The sequence below is a fragment of the Danio rerio genome, chromosome 12 (genome assembly GCF_052040795.2).
Source record: "Danio rerio strain M-AB ecotype USA chromosome 12, GRCz13ab, whole genome shotgun sequence".
Taxonomy (NCBI): domain Eukaryota; kingdom Metazoa; phylum Chordata; class Actinopteri; order Cypriniformes; family Danionidae; genus Danio; species Danio rerio.
This window is the reverse complement of record NC_141032.1, coordinates 10,264,155-10,280,355: the sequence shown is the minus strand read 5'-3', so window position 1 is coordinate 10,280,355 and position 16,201 is coordinate 10,264,155. Positions and strand designations below refer to the sequence as shown.

At 36.8% G+C, this 16,201-nt stretch overlaps 1 protein-coding gene across 3 annotated transcripts in view; it reads left to right on the top strand.

Annotated features, from left to right (window-relative positions):
* Positions 1 to 16,201, top strand: part of heatr1 (HEAT repeat containing 1) — an 80,761-nt gene that overhangs the window by 41,014 nt on the left and 23,546 nt on the right. For all 3 annotated transcript variants that reach the window (XR_015503291.1, XM_087274701.1, NM_199900.1), the window contains 8 exon segments: positions 1,370 to 1,612; positions 4,925 to 5,056; positions 5,254 to 5,351; positions 5,438 to 5,584; positions 8,275 to 8,393; positions 10,668 to 10,789; positions 10,993 to 11,121; positions 14,063 to 14,293. Coding sequence is in view for 2 of the 3 variants with exons in the window: in XM_087274701.1 (XP_087130827.1) it covers positions 1,370 to 1,612; positions 4,925 to 5,056; positions 5,254 to 5,351; positions 5,438 to 5,584; positions 8,275 to 8,393; positions 10,668 to 10,789; positions 10,993 to 11,121; positions 14,063 to 14,293 (1,221 nt within the window). In the remaining variant the exon portion in view is untranslated.

Below are 16,201 nucleotides of genomic sequence, written 5' to 3'. Positions count from 1 at the left end.
ATCTTGTACACGAACTGTGACAAATAATGCACATTTAATCACTATTTTAGAAACTGCATTTTAACTGTATATAACTGTATATTAGTTCTTTGAACATGACTCATAAGGTATACATTTTTCATAAGGTATACATTTTTCATAAGGTATACATTTTTGATACAAAAAGGTATACATTTTTGAAAATGACACATTCAAAACATCATCATTACGATGACATTTCAACTACACTTTTACATACTACACTATACATTTAAAGTGTCAAATACAGAAAGCTGCTTGATTTAAAATTATTAGTGATTTTAGAAAGTCCTTAAAAGGTTTTTAGTCTGGTGTCTGTGAAAGAGTGGGAACCCTGAGAATTTTTCAGTTTCATGAACTGATATAATAATCAAATAACACTCAAAATCTTCTTCACAGTGAAAATTAAATAATGGTTAACCATTACTGAACTACATACAGGGTGTCTGCTGGGTCCTAAAAAGTATTAAATCAGTTTAGAGATATTTAGGTCTTAAAGTATTTTAAAGGTCTTACATGCTATTTTACATGGTATTACATTTTGTATCCTTTATTGATACGATCTCTAGTTGTTTGCTAATGTTTGAATGAATTTAATCTGCAAATATTGGGGTGCTGTGTGCTTACTGAAAAAGCTAAGAAACATCACACTACTTTATTTACTAGAGTAACCAATTAACCAGTTACAGTTATAATTAACAGTTACTAGAGTAACCAGTTATTCCTATAGGCGTCACCTGCTGGATTAATATTTTTATTCGTTATTGAGTAATGTTTTTTACAATCAATATTTAGTAAATATACAATAAGTTAAATTATCACCAGTAAAACTTAAAGTAACCTTATGGAAATAGTCTTAAAAGGGACTTCAAGTATTAAATTTCACCCTCTGATCCTTGTCTATAGCCTGATACAGCTATTCAATCAAGAGCAAAGTGATTTCATAATATTTTGTTCTTTGATTAATATTAAAAACACAAACAGCAGTAATAAGATGTTTTCATGACACAACACAGTGAGAAAGTTACAGACATGCAATTTCCCGAATGTTTACATTCCAAGGCATAACCGATTGATTGCTCATCAGGTCGGACAGATAGATATAATTATTGGTCATAACTGAGTCTCAACCTTGAGAAGAAAGAGTTAATTTGCACTAGAACTTTACACTTGTAACTTTAATTCAGCTCTTCAGATGAGTACTTTTCAAATCTTCCGCACAAGAAAAAATCTTTTTGGGTGAACTATTACTTTAAGCATAACCCATCGGAGAATGGCTTGAGTAGTTACTAGTCCTCTACGCTTATTTTGTGTGTTTCTTATTTTTATGATAATGCTCTGTTTTTTCCAGCCTGTTTTGTCTGTTCTTCTTCCTGCTGTGGAGCGCCTTCTTGAACAGTGTGCTCCAGACTCTTGCACCTTCCTGCCAGACGAGGCTCTTCTTCTGCAGCTCTTGTTGAGCAAGTTCAGTGAGATGTCGGCACCTTTACTGGTCAAAGATCCTCGATGCCTTGAGGTCTTCATTAGAGCACTCCACACCTCAGCCAGGCCATACCCTACTATCCCCAGCTTCCAGATTACTGCCCTGGAGCAGGTTGGTGGATGGTTAAGAAAGGTTTTGTGTTCTACAGTCAGCAGCTGTTTTTCACAAATCACTAAAAAGCTTCTCTGATTTTATTTAATAGTGATTCAATAATTAATAATGTACTGTGCGCAATGTGCTTAAATCCCATGAAAAAATCTCCTGGAATGTACATTTTCAGTTTAGAGATTTTATATGACCAGAGCCATTTTTCAGATTCACCCTTAAAGGGTCACGAAACACCAAAACACATTTTTTGAGCTGTTGACAGTCGTATATGTGTCCCACACTGCTAAAAACACTATTAAGACACCTATATTTCACTAAAAAGTGTAAATTGGTTGTTTTTGCGTTATTTCAAGCAAATTCGTACTTCCTGTTTGAAACGAATTTTTGAAGCTGCGTCACGGTCATGACATAATAGCGTGTATTCCAGCGTGCAGACTGGGCGTCTGTGCCAGAGTGAGTCTTATTACGTCTCACAGTGTGCTGCATTAATGCATGAGTAAGGCTTGGTTCAAACCAATCAGCGCGCTCTATTGTGCAACTTCATTAATATTCATTAGTGTCACTGTTTACACCACAGAGACGCCACGTTGTGTTGGCAAAACAAGCGTGAAGTGTTGCTTTTATAGTTTGCTGCAGTTAAGTTTCGTTTTCCTTTTCTCTCTGTGAGAGCTCAGACTCACGTGTGGATTAACAGTGTACGCGACGCGCGACAACAATAACTTACATGTCTAAGGAGGAACATTGCTTAACTGAGAGCTGTTCTCATCTGCAAACGCTGAAATCCGGATTCGCTTGTAACATTAGTCTTCTCTTCATAAAGACGCGGCTCTAGTTGCTGGAGATTGTCCTGTCTCTACAGATTTGGTAAGTGAGCGACCAGTGCTCTTTGTTTATTCAGTTTGTTCGTATCGAATTAAGTTAACTATTGCACTGAGTGCAAACTTGTTAGCACCGCATTTTGTGACCGGAATAACACACGTGGCTTTCTGACGCTACCTGCCGTGTGCATCTAAGTTTCCGGGAATTGCGGAGTTTTTTTTTCTCTCATTCGCCGTGCGGTATCAAACATTGCATGAAAAATACACGCTTGGAGCAGATCCTCGAATCAAATATCGCGTTTGTCGCGAGGGGCATGAATGAATTCCCTGAATGAAAGAGCCAAACTGCAGTTAAAGTCCAACATTTAATAATTTGGCAAATAATTCGACTACAGATGTCCATGTAGGTTAAACACCATCACTTTCTCATGTGTGTATTTTGACTGAAATTCAGCGCGCCCAAATAGACACTCCCACACCCTCCCACTTTAGTTCCTCCGACACTCCCCCCTAAACAGAGCTGGACACGCCCACTTTTCTGACTTTTTCCAAAGTAGAGGTGTGAAAACACCCTGCTGAAACGAGGGGGTTTCATGGCCCTTTAAACACTTTTGGTCACTTATATACCATTTAAGGGGACGTGTTTAACACTTTACATTTACATTTAGTCATTTAGCAGACACTTTTATCCAAAGCGACTTACAAATGAGGACAAGGAAGCAATTTACACAACTATAAGAGCAACAATGAATAACTGCTGTAGGCAAGTTTCAGGTCTGTAAAGTGTAAGAAGCAAAACATTAGTAATTTATTTTTATACATTTTTTTTGTAATACAGTTAGCGGTAGAACCAGAGAGTCAATTGCAGATAAGGAAGGAAAGTGGAGACTAAACTGTTTTTAGACTAAATAGTTAAAGAGTTTTTTGTTGTTTCTTGAAGAGATAAATATAACCTGAAGAGATAAATATTTTAGAAAGTTTAAACAATTTAAACCAAAACGTCTAATGAGACGAAGACAACCGAAACAAACAAATGACACGTTACTGTACGACATTACATTATATGTCTATACGCACAGGCCTGTGTGTTCTCATTCATCATGTTCATTTACTCACCGACCGACTGTTGGCATCGAACATTGAGTGGTCTCGCCAGCGCAGGGAGCGCACCATCCATAATATAACACCACAGAAATTCTCTGTTAATAACTCTGTTGAAAATATATTTTATAACATCCTTATTTAGATAGACACTGTCAAACAATTAGCCCAAATGCTCCGGAGAGACCCGAAACATATACATTTTTGCTTCAAGAATAATTTTACCATTTAAAGCTTGACTTTTTTTGTAGTAACATAATGTTCCTGTCAGTGGGGTTCCTGAATAGTATAAAATTATTGTTAAATAATTAAATTCTGTTTTGTTTGTCTTATATAGTTAAGTATTTATGTCATGTGGGTAAATGGTGTGTTTCAATCCGCCCACCATTGCAAGTAGATTTCAAATATTTGATGGCAAAATTGTTAAGCCTGATTTATACTTCTGCGTCAGGTGACCAGCGTAACCAACGGTGCATGCAACGCGCGTAGCTGTGCATTTATACTTCTGCGCGCTGTCTCTGTTGGTCTGCATTAACACTTCCGAAACGCTAGTTGGCAGTGAAGTGTAAATGTTCCTCTGTGTCGAGTTTCTTCGCTACTTTTTTGCTTTTCCTGAACACTTCCGGGATGTACAAGTGGCTCAAACTCTCTCTTTTTGAGGCAGGAACCGGCAGACGTGCAACAACTTTAACTATGAGGTAAACACAAAACAAAACTTTCCATCCGGAGCTCCTTCACGGGACTCCACACTTGTAAACAATCGCTCGCGCCATTCGCGCGGCTCTCGGTCCCGCCCAGACTCGTCAGCGCTACCAAGCCGACCAATCACAGAGCTTACGCTACGCGTCGTTGCGACGTGTAGTTACATTTTTTGAGAGGTGCACGTCAGTGACGGCGATGGCCAGAAGTATAAATCAGCCTTTAGCCCTCCTCTGAATTAATTAATTTGTTTTTATTTTCCAATTATTCCCCTAGTGATATCTATCGGAGCAAATAAATTTTTTACTGTATTTTATACAATATTTTTTCTTATCAAAAAAGTCTTGTTTCTTTTAGTTTGGCTGGAACAAAATCAGTTTTAGAAATCTGTGTTTTAAAACTTATTTTAGACTTAGACTTATTAGCCTCATAACAATTTTTTGTTCCGATTGGCTACAAAATAATTTTACAACAGATCAGATTTCACAGGAGGGCTAAAAGTATTGATATTCAATTGTAAACATGAAGTTCAAGCTCTATTATTGATTAAATATTAATAATAAATATAAAAGTTACATTTTATGATGAATTGCTTCTATAACGTGAATCTATATTCAAACAGAAATGATAATTGCCCCTGACTGGATTATTTTCAGAGCTTTATTTGTCTGTGTATTTTGATGGGATGTTTCCTCAGATTACCAAGCCGTTCTTCACTGCTATTGGAGATGAAAAGATTCAACAGAAGATTCTTTCGATTTTGTTTGACCTGCTTGTTGGGAATAAAAGCCCTGCCTGCGCCCAAAGTATCAACAGTGTCTTTAAAACGGTAGGGGAAATCTTCATATCTTCTCTATGAACTGCAAAAACTGAATCATTTCTGTATATTAAACAAAAGGATTTTATTTAACTAAAATTATTTAGAAGAAAAGTGATTATTTATTTTATATTTATTAATTTTTTTTTCATTTAATCAGAGCAATAAATGTAAACCTGTAAAAATGTTTGCCGTGTGTCTCTTTCTAGATTGCAGTGGATTGCGAGCTTGTGGCCAATGAGCTGATTCCTGCCGATAAACAAAGAGTTACTGCAACAGTTCAACAAACGCGCAGAAGTAAAATGAGGTGAGTGGTTGTACTTTCGTAGTACACCGCAAATATTCCAGTTCTAAGAGGTTTGAAGATTCAGACTGCAGTTTGTTTTCTCCTAGAAAAACACAAGACACATCTGGGGCAGTGCCAGAGGAGAGTGTTGTTTCTTGGCCAAGGGTGACGCTAATTTTAGAGCTGCTTCAACACAAGAAGAAACTTAAGAGGGCTCAGTATCTAGTGCCCGCTCTGTTTAATTTGCTCTCAAGGTATGTTAATACAACATCTACTTTGATTTCTAGATGTTTTACAATAATATCAAGTAGAGCTGAAGGATTCTCTTTAAACTGGCAAATCACATTTATTTTGTTTAAAATATAGATTCTGTTTATGATTATACTGTAGATCAGGGCCTGGCGATTTGGCCCAAAAAAATTTTTTTTGCCCTCTTCGTTCACTGACAGGTTGTGTACTGTAAATATGCTCACATATTACAAGTGAGAGATTTTTGAATGAAGGGTGCATTACTTGATTTTAAAGTAATTGAGGGAAACACTCTACTATGATTATTTATTGAACATCAACAGTGAACAACTGAAATTAAAACACTTGTTGCCTTAAACCTACAGACAATTTTTCTTGTAAAAAAGTAAAAATAAATAACTTGCACTTTTTTTTCAATGTTTTTCATAATAAAGAGCCCCTATTGTACATTAAAAAGGGTCATATTTTGTTTTTAAGGGTCTCCAAAAAACAGGCTGATATGCATGCAAGGTCAAAAACACTTTTATTGTCTTATAATCTGCATTTATTTTACCTAATTATCCTAAAAAATTTGATTCGTTCAGCGATTAATTTGTTCCCAAACCTCTTCTTAGCGCGAAGCTAATCTGCGCTGATTGGACCGATGACAGTATGTTGCGATTGGTCGACAGCGTTCATGTTTGAGTATACCTGCCAACACTCTGCCAACACAACTGTTTTTCCCAGGGGTTTTGTTATTTACCCCCATAATTTCAACCGGAGGTATTTTTGTAAAAATAAACCTCAACCACTGACTCTTCACAGTTTGATTTTTGGGTAGAGAAAATAAAACTAATTTTCCCCTTACATTTCCAATAACATCCAGCTGAGCACAGCGTCTACACAACTTGATTTAACCGGGATCTGTTACAGCGTTTGTCTTACTCTTTTTCTTTGCTATTGTTTGTGGGCGGGGCCACAGGTTTCAATTTTCCTGGGTTTCCCCAACAATTGGGTGGGGCTTACATTTCGAATCGATGTCACGCTAAAAATGTATTGAATTATTCAGCGACACTTTTAATGGTTGCTTGTCTCCACCTAGTGGCTTAAACGTGTACTTTCTACAACATTTAGGCCTTGTTTACTCAAATACGTATAAGTCTTGCTACGGTTCTGCCTTCTGTCCACACTACCCCGGAGTTTTCAAGTCCTGAAAAGGGAGCGTTTTGGAAACCCTGAAGAGGCAGTTTTGGTTTCAAAACACTGCTGCTCCGTGTGAGTGTGGATGGGGGAAAACTGAGACATCTGAAAATGGAGGTGTGGCGGCAGACGTTCTACTATCTGATTGGGGCGTTTTTAAATTAAGTACACAAGGTTCAGTCTTGCATCCTTTCCTTGTAAGTTCAAAGGAGGACACGTCGGATAAATCTTCAAAAGGAACAGTGTACTTTATAACGTCATTCACATCACCCTGGCTTAATAATAAGGAACTGCTTCTTTTCATTTTGATGTTAACATCTTAACAGAGACCAAAAATAGAAAGTTGTCGTGTAGCTACATATTTATATGAGCGTCATCTTCACTGTATGAATATTACAAAATGGAACCTATACCATTACTGCTTGATTTCATTTTAATTGAAAAATATGAAACATAGCCTGTCTATTTTGCTGAATGTCAATTTTAATAATCAAAAATGGCCATTATAAAAGTATAACATAAAATAAGTTTGTATTATATTGGAAAAAAGGTAATCAATCAGTCAAATGTTCAGAATCATCAGCCCACGTGGTTATCAAGTAAATGATTTAAAAGACCCAAAGAGTCATTAGATTAGAGACGAGATTAATTGAACATCACATTCAACAACTATAGTGATATCCAGCAGTAGTTCCTAGATGATCTGTTCTACGTGTGCTGCTCTCACCTGGGGTTTTGTGCTCAAAGCACCCGCTGACTTCCTGGAGCTCAGATGTGCACATGCACTGCAGCACATGCTAGAGTGCGTGTATGGTCATGTGACATACGTTTTTAGCGGTGTTGTGTGGACGGAGAGCTTTACAAAAATGATGAAATGCCGGTGTGGACGCAGATCGGTTTGGGATTACAGTTGACCAGATACTACAGTTCTAGTTTAACCTAACAGTGAAGGGTTTCAGACTATACATGTATACAAATCTGTTCATCTTTCTGACTACTATTAAACTCCCTAGAAAATCGTAAAGCACTGCATTTTATATCTTTTGCTTCTTTGAATTTAGTTATGTTTCTAATTTGTTTATTGTAGCTTATACTCCCCTAAATTATGAGGTCTTTCAAATAAAAGCTATTCAGTCATCTTGTGAAATTGCAATATATAATGTAAAAAAGCAAAATATTGCAATTTTCATTTTTTCCAGTATCAAGCAGTCCTGATAATGGTTGTAAAGTGTGGATTTAAACATACATGACAACTATACTCACTGGGAGAAAAATCCAATACAGATTTTACTGTCTTGAAGTGATTTAAAAAACAAATGCAAAAATTGGGGCTGAGTGGAAATATGATTTATTCATTATTATTTAATACCAAGCTTGCAAATTTGATGTCTGTGCAAGAATGTTCTATTTCTCTGAAATCAAGATCGATAAACCAAATCTCAACAACGACTCTGATTAAACACACTCTGAAATATGTCAGTAGAATGAATTGTGAATGTGTGTTTTTTCACTACAGGTGTCTGGAACCTGCTGCTGCTGAACAGGAGAATATAGAGTACACAAAACAGCTCATCCTCATCTGCCTGTTGAATGTCTGTCAGAAACTGTCTCCAGAGGGAGGGCCAATCAGCAAAGGTATCACAAATCTGCCGTTAATGCCTATAAAAACATAATAATGGTTAAAAAGATGGCGTAAAAGTAGTCTAATGTTGTTTTTCTGTCTTTATCCCTCTGTATGTAATTGCCTTGCATATGGATGTGAAATAATTTTGCAGACTATAAGGAATAACAAACATCCAGTTTTATTTATTCTTTTTTTGTCACTTTAATTTGCAATGGATATACAATAGAAGACAAAGTTTTAGCCCTTCTGTGAAATTAACATTGCTAACTTTTCAGTTTCCCCAAATGATGTTTAACAGAGCAAGGAAATTAATATTTCTTCTGCAGTCTTTTTTGCTAACACTTTCTATGAAGCTCCTGCTTATTATGAACTACAACTGTTCCAATTATTTATAATAGGGGTGTCAAAATTAATTGTTTTTTCGGTGCACAGCGATGCAGACTCGGACAATTCGGTATTAGTTCAGTAATGATCATAACCGTTTATTATTTACTGACGTCATTTACCTCAAATGCGCTTCGTCGCGAGGGAGGTGAGCGCGGGTATTTACAACACTCCTGGCGCCAACTGTGCATAGTTTCACTGCGTGTGTGTGATTTCTGTACAGTCTTTCACTGACAGTTGCAGAAGAAGGCCCTATTTCTCTCCAATTGAGGGAATGAAAGTACTCCATTTCTTTCTCACTCTCACTGTGGCCCATTTCACCTGCTGGCGTGACTTTTCCTCCCCTCTCTTTTCCTCTCGGCTGCTGGCGTGACTTTTCCTCCCCTCTCTTTTCCTCTCGGCTGCTGGCGTGACTTTTCCTCCCCTCTCTTTTCCTCTCGGCTGTATGCATTCCCGCGGCTGTACCTGTGCATTGTCGCAGGACCTGACCAGATTTCATGCGAATACATTTCCGAATATAGTGCGGGAGCGGTCGGTAACTGGTGTAATTTTAACAGGAGTGGATATCGCTCCCGATCGAGCAAGCAAGCGCACGTGACGTGTGTGTGTGTACAAGTCTTTGTTTATGAGTGTGTGTGTGCGAATGTATGTTGGTGTGACTATTTGTGGACGTGTGTGTGTGCGTGCGTGCGTGCATGTGTGCATGTTTGTTTAGTGCTGTCTATGTTTGTGTGTGAGAGACAGTGTGATTGTGTGTGTGTGTATGTGTGTGTGTTTATACAGACAGCTTGTTACAGCCACCCCCTAAAATATAACACTGTGTATGGAAAGCATCGTCAATGCACCGAGATATCAAATTGAACCGAATCAATGGCATAATAATGGTAACCGAACCGTGAGACCAGTGTAGGTTCACACCTCTAATTTATAATCATTCTATTAATGTACCTATAAAGATACAGCAAACATTATACTGTATTATACAGATAGTTATTGCTACATTTATAATAGTGTTATTAATGCGTATTACTTAAAGCTATCAATAATGTGTTCATAAAAGTTAGTATTATGATTCACTTTAGGTATTTATAAGGCATAGGGCTCTTATCAACAATATAAAACCATTCTTTTATTTGATAGAACAAAATCTGATAACTTACTAAGGAACCTATAGGCCCTATCATACACCCGATGCAATAAGGTTGCCTTTGGAAAGCCTTTGCAGTCATGAATAATTAAGAAGCATGGTCTTTTCATAGGATAGGAAAACTTAGCTATGAATAATAATATGAAATCGATGCAATGCAGATTCGTGCTACATCACTGATCCAGCCCCAAAAATTATTTTAAAACCGGAAGATAAAATTAGCAGACAAAAGCTCGAAATTATCCAGTTTTCCCCACAATTAAAGTTAACAGGTGCTAACGTTGTCTTAAGTGGTGCTTAACCTTTAATACCCACAGGATGTACAGCAATACACAAATATTTTAAAAATGAAAAAAATAAAGGATTAAAATTTTACAAAATGTATTATTTTCTACATAAATATAAAAACCACTGCCTCCATGCCTCATCTCCGGGGTAACAGTAAGGCGTACCTAATAAAATTGCCGGGATATTTAATTAAGCCTTTAAATTACACGTAAACTAAGTACTAGTGTCCTGCAAAATAAAATTTTGTATCGTCAAAAAGAAAGTTAGTCATTACAAAATAGCTATCAAAACTGTTATGTTAAAAAATAATGAGGGAATATATCTTTGTTAAACCGCACTTATAAAATAGTTATAAAATGTACCATAATTTTGCCTTGAAAAATGCAGTTGTAAGCTTTCTCTTGAGTTTCTTTAGGTCAAGAATCTTGAAGACATGCTGCATTTGTGTGTGTCTCTGTGTGTGTAGATGTGCTGGAGGAGGATAAGTTTAATATGGAGCTGGTCGTTCAGTGTGTCAGGGTGTCAGAAATGCCCCAAACTCACCATCATGCTCTGCTTCTGCTCGGGGCTCTGGCCGGCATCTTCCCTGTAAGTGCAGTCATTAAACACCCACTCATGCACAACAATTGATGAAAATTGGAATACTTGAGGAAATATAGGAGGAATATTATTTTTTATTGTGTTTACAAATATTGGAAATTGTCAAATGCTAATATTGACACTGGTAAGATCTTGCAGCAGGCAAACCTATATTTAAATGCAGTGGTCGTCGTCTTTATTTCTGCTTTCAGGAGAAGGTTCTTCACAACATCATGCCCATCTTCACTTTCATGGGAGCCAACATCATGCGCTTGGATGATACTTACAGCTTCCAAGTCATCAACAAGACTGTTCAGGCAGTCATCCCTGCTCTGATTAAGGTTTGTTTTATTTTTTAAAAAAAAGTATCTTTTGTATAGTATTTAATATATTTGGGAATTTTTGAATGTCTTTATTACATAAGATCGTTATAACTACTACTATAACTAACTTTAACTCTACTGTAGAGTTGTGCAATATGTATTAGTTTGTATGTATATGTCCAAAAGTTGGGTTCTGAATGTAAAACTTGCCACAGCCATATCACCCTGCAGTCCAAGACCAGTTACTCAATGAAGCTTAAGCAAGGCTGAGCCTGGGGAGTACCTGTATGGGAGACCACATGGGAAAACTAGATTGCTGTTGGAAGTGGTGTTAGTGTGGCCAACAGAGGGCGCTCAACCTGCGTTCTGTGTGAGTCCTAATGCCCCAGTAAAGTGAAAGGGAGACTATACTGTCCGTGAGCGCCGTCTTTCGGATGAGACATTAAACCGAGGTCCTGACTCTCTGTGCTCATTAAAAATCCCATGGCACTTCTCGTAAAGAGAAGGGGTGTAACCCTGGTGTTATGGCCAAATTCCCTATATCAGCCCTTACCCATCATGGCCTTCCAATCATCCCCATCCACTGAATTGGCTCTATCACTGTCTCTCCACTCCCCTTATAGCTGGTGAGTGGTAAGCGCTCTGGCGCCGTTGTCCTGTGGCTGCCTTCGCATTATCCAAGTGGACACTGCACACTGGTGGTGGTGTGGAGACACCCTTTTCATGATTGTGAAGCACTTTGGGTGCATGGCCATAAATGCGCTATATAAATACACATTACATTACAAAACTTAAAAAAAAAAAAAAGTTTATTTACCCATAGGGTAAATTATTTTTAACAGTTTTGTTTTAACTCTTCGGTTTGCATTAATTGATCCAATGTATGTTATATTGTGTTTGGTAGATGACTTTAAGCAGAAATCTTACAGTGTCTCTTTAAACACCTGTGATTTTTTTTACTTAAGGTATTGACAGCTGTAAAACTATTATATGTTCTATTCTGGGTAATAGCTGTGGGGTTTGTGTATGTGTCTACTTGAAAATCAATAAGAAAAAAATATATTAAAACAAGAAATCCTGCAGTATCTATGATGCAGTTTAGAAATTTACACCTATCAGAGACATATTGACAAGAATGCACCTTTCTGAAAAGATCTTCCTAAATTCTTAAAATACATACATTTTATTGTATTTATGCATATTTCTCCAGAAAAAGTGTGTATTTTTGATTATTACACTGGAATAAGGGTATAATTCTTAGACATATTAACCTAGAAAAAAGCAGTTTCTTTTTCCATTTGTCTTATTTATGATGTAACGACTGATTAGTGAAGCTTAAAAAAGGAGAATTATCAACTCTTTATTTAACATTTTTGAGCGAGATGCTAATGGTCTAATCTGATTCAATGATTTACACCAGGGCTATTCATTCAGTTTGGCATGGGGGCCGGTTCCTGAAAAGCATCCTGAAGAAGGGCCGGAGAGATATGACTTGCTATATGAGTGATGACACAACTACATTTGGCTTTTTCGACGTTAAAATGTTAATATATTGTATTTTAAAACAACTGCATTGTCCAATTGATTTTTTTTTTTACACACATTTTTAAAATGTTGTATTTCGCACAACAAAAGCAGTGCATTGCTGGCTTTTTCTACATTCATATGTTATGTTTTGAACAGCATTACAATTAGTGATGCAACATTATAGATTTTGGTTGTACGATATAGTCTGAAGAATAATCATGCTTTCACGGTTATCACGTCTAATGTAATTTAGAACAACAAGCTTTATATTAGGGAAGTAGCTAATTAGATTAACTGTTATTATCATCTGGGTTCATGTCTAACATATCTTTTGTTTACATTGCACTGAAAGCCACGCATAACTCTCACTGTGAGATGTTTTCTACTGCGTGCACCCGGACAGAGGCAAGCGCGTTGCTCTGCTTGTGCGCGCATATTGTCATTCTTACATTAGAAATAACAAACTTGCAAACGGAAAAGACGGATATGGGAACGGCTGCTGCTATAGTTAATCCGGTGTGCTTGCGTATTAGCCTCCGTGTACATGCTTGTAACTTTAAACTAGCGCACAGTGGGCAACTTGTCATAACTTTTCCGTGCAACAGAAATGCGGCTTAGAGAAGCCTTTACGATTAATTAACTGTGACGAATTAAAGCGCAGTTATAAGTGAAATCAGCTAATCATTGCATCCCTATTAATGATTACAGTGCATTGTACAAAAGGCTTTTTCTACAAAACATTTCCAAATGTTTTCGGCTCTCTGCACCACTCGCTTATGGTTACTCACACTCTGCGCAGCCTTCAACTGCAGCTCATGATTTAGTGAACAGACGCACGTCACTTCATAACTTTAGCAAGCGTTTTTCGACTGAATTTAATTTACTTTTAATGTCTTGGTCACACTATTTGGCGGGCCAGATCAAACTGCCTCGGGGGCCGGGTTTGGCCCGTGGGCCGCCAATTGAATAGCCCTTATTTATGCTAAGCTAATTTAAAAATACTTTCCACCAAACCGGGAGATCAGTTGAAAGGATTCAAAAATGGTAAAACTGTTTAACTCTTGGGGACTTGTAAAATGAGCAAATTTTCCAAAAAAAAAAAAAGTGGCATGTTCCTTTAAACTTTATCACAGTATTGAGTAATGTGATTATAGTACTATAGTTGTATTTCCACACCAACTATAGAATTACCACAACAGATATATTTAAGTACTTAACTATACTATGGTTTAAAAACACTTATGTTGTATTTACACATACAAAACGTTAATAGACATTGCAACCTTGTATCATTGTGGTGGGGAGTTTTACACAGTTTTACAGGAACAACACTTTCACATTTCTTAGTTTTCTTACAGTGTAGTTTTTCTATAAAGCAACTAAAAATGTGACTTAATTTTTAAAACCTTTAATCAATTATGTTTCTCCACAGGCCCACGAGGGAGGAAGTTCTCAGTCTGAGGGTCATATGGAGACTGTGGTAGCCCAGATCATACATGTGTTTGTTGATGCTCTTCCTCATGTGCCCGAGCACAGACGGTTACCCATCCTCAGCCAGCTGATGAGCACACTGGGCCCGTCCCGCTTCCTCTGGGTGCTGATGCTGCTTCTGTTCAAGCAGCATGTCACACAAACATCTGCTGGTGCGACGGGGGCTGAAAAGGTACACGGGGATCTCATGGGTCATGGCATTTTTGGAAATATAGTGTTTTCATTACAGACATTAAAAGTCTGGGAATATCAGGGACCTTTATCGCTTTAAATTTTAATTTAAATTTATCCAAATGTATTTTTTTCTAAAAAAAAAATGTAAACACAAAAGGCTTATGGTTCAACTTAATTTTATTTTTTTCATGCTCACTACTCAACTGTCTGCCAGTCAATTACGTAATTCATTTGCAGTCACCAGACTGTTTGGCCTGTCATATGTCATTTCTATTGTGCGATAAATTGTGACAGAAATTGTTGCAATAAGTGATACTATTGTCAATTTAGTATAACAGGTTATTAATGTAAATAGCCATAAACACTTTAAAATGCGTAACGTTCTTTAGGTTGATAAGATTCTGTCATTTGATGTTGGGCTGGGCGATATTGTAAAAAATTAGCATAATATTGGGTTTCATATCTTTCGGTATCAATAATTATTGATTATTTTTTAACATTAAATTAAAAAAAAAAATTTTAACCACTTTTTATTTTAATTATCCACATTACTAAGGCAAATAGTTTTAATAGTCAAAAGCAAAAATATTTAAACTAAAATCTGTACTCTTTATAATAAAATAAACAAAAGTATTAAAAAGACTCTTAAACTTAAATAGATAAATAGAATGTTACAAAAGTGTGTGCAATGGTAAAGTGTAAATACTGAACAGTCAGCACAAACTTTAGGGTGTAAATAATAATTATACAATATATGATAATCAAATCTGAGCTTTCAGATAAACGGACCAGCCATCATTATTTAAATAAGTAATGCAACTTTACAAATTGTGAAGTTGTCTATAATTCTGACTATATTATCCCCTATGCTAAAAACTCTTCGCAAGTGGCTGGGATGCACAAGAAAAGAAACCAAAAAGCCACTCTGGCGACACTCTTTTTTTTTAATTACAATCTCCTCGCTATTGCTACACGGCACTCATTTTCACATGTGTTGTTATTTTGACCTGGAGTGACAAGCACGAGCACGTGGTTTCCTTCACCATTTCATAATGTGCTTTGTGCTTGTGGCATCTCTCGTGACTAGGCTACCATTAAAGGTTAAAGACAAACCATTACTGCAGCTCCAATACAAGTTTATGGAGAAACATAAAAAGCACTGCAGTGTTTGGATGCGCTGTGTTTGTCTGAGGTAAAAAGTCTGCCGTTATTACTGAAATGTGTATGTTCCACACAAAGTGTGAAGCAGATTGGTTAGTTCTGCTTACGTGAATCACAGTGTGCTCGCGGCAATCTGAAAAGTTAAGATGTTTTTCAACTAGGTGTACCTGAAAACTGCATGCTCATCACGTGTGCACCGCTTGCACACCATTTGCACGTCACTCCCATGTGCGTGTCATAACAGTTGCGCGCCTCCATTGGAAATGACAAACTTAACACCCTAAGTTTATTGGCATTCATGTGCGCTCAGCAGCCACATTTGAATAAAACTATAGCCTTCATACTAAATCTACATACCAAGCTTTTTTAATTGTTATTGACAATCGTTCACGATTAATAAATACAGACATTGATTTTATCGCCCAGCCCTAATTTGGTGTTAAAAGGTAAATGTCCTATTATATACACTATTAAATATCCTATTAGGTAAATGTCCAATTATAAAGTCTGACAGTGTTGAGGCATAATGTTAATGTCATTGTGTCATTGGATTTAACATTACTTGTGAATTTACTTGTCACTTCCAAATATTGCACGATAATTCGTTATATTGGTTATTGTGACAGGCTTACAGATTGTATCTGTAAGCTAAGGTCAGCATGTCAGGATAATATACATTAGGGGTCACACTTTACAATAAGGTTTATTAGTTAATGTTAAGTAATGCATTTACTAACATGAACAA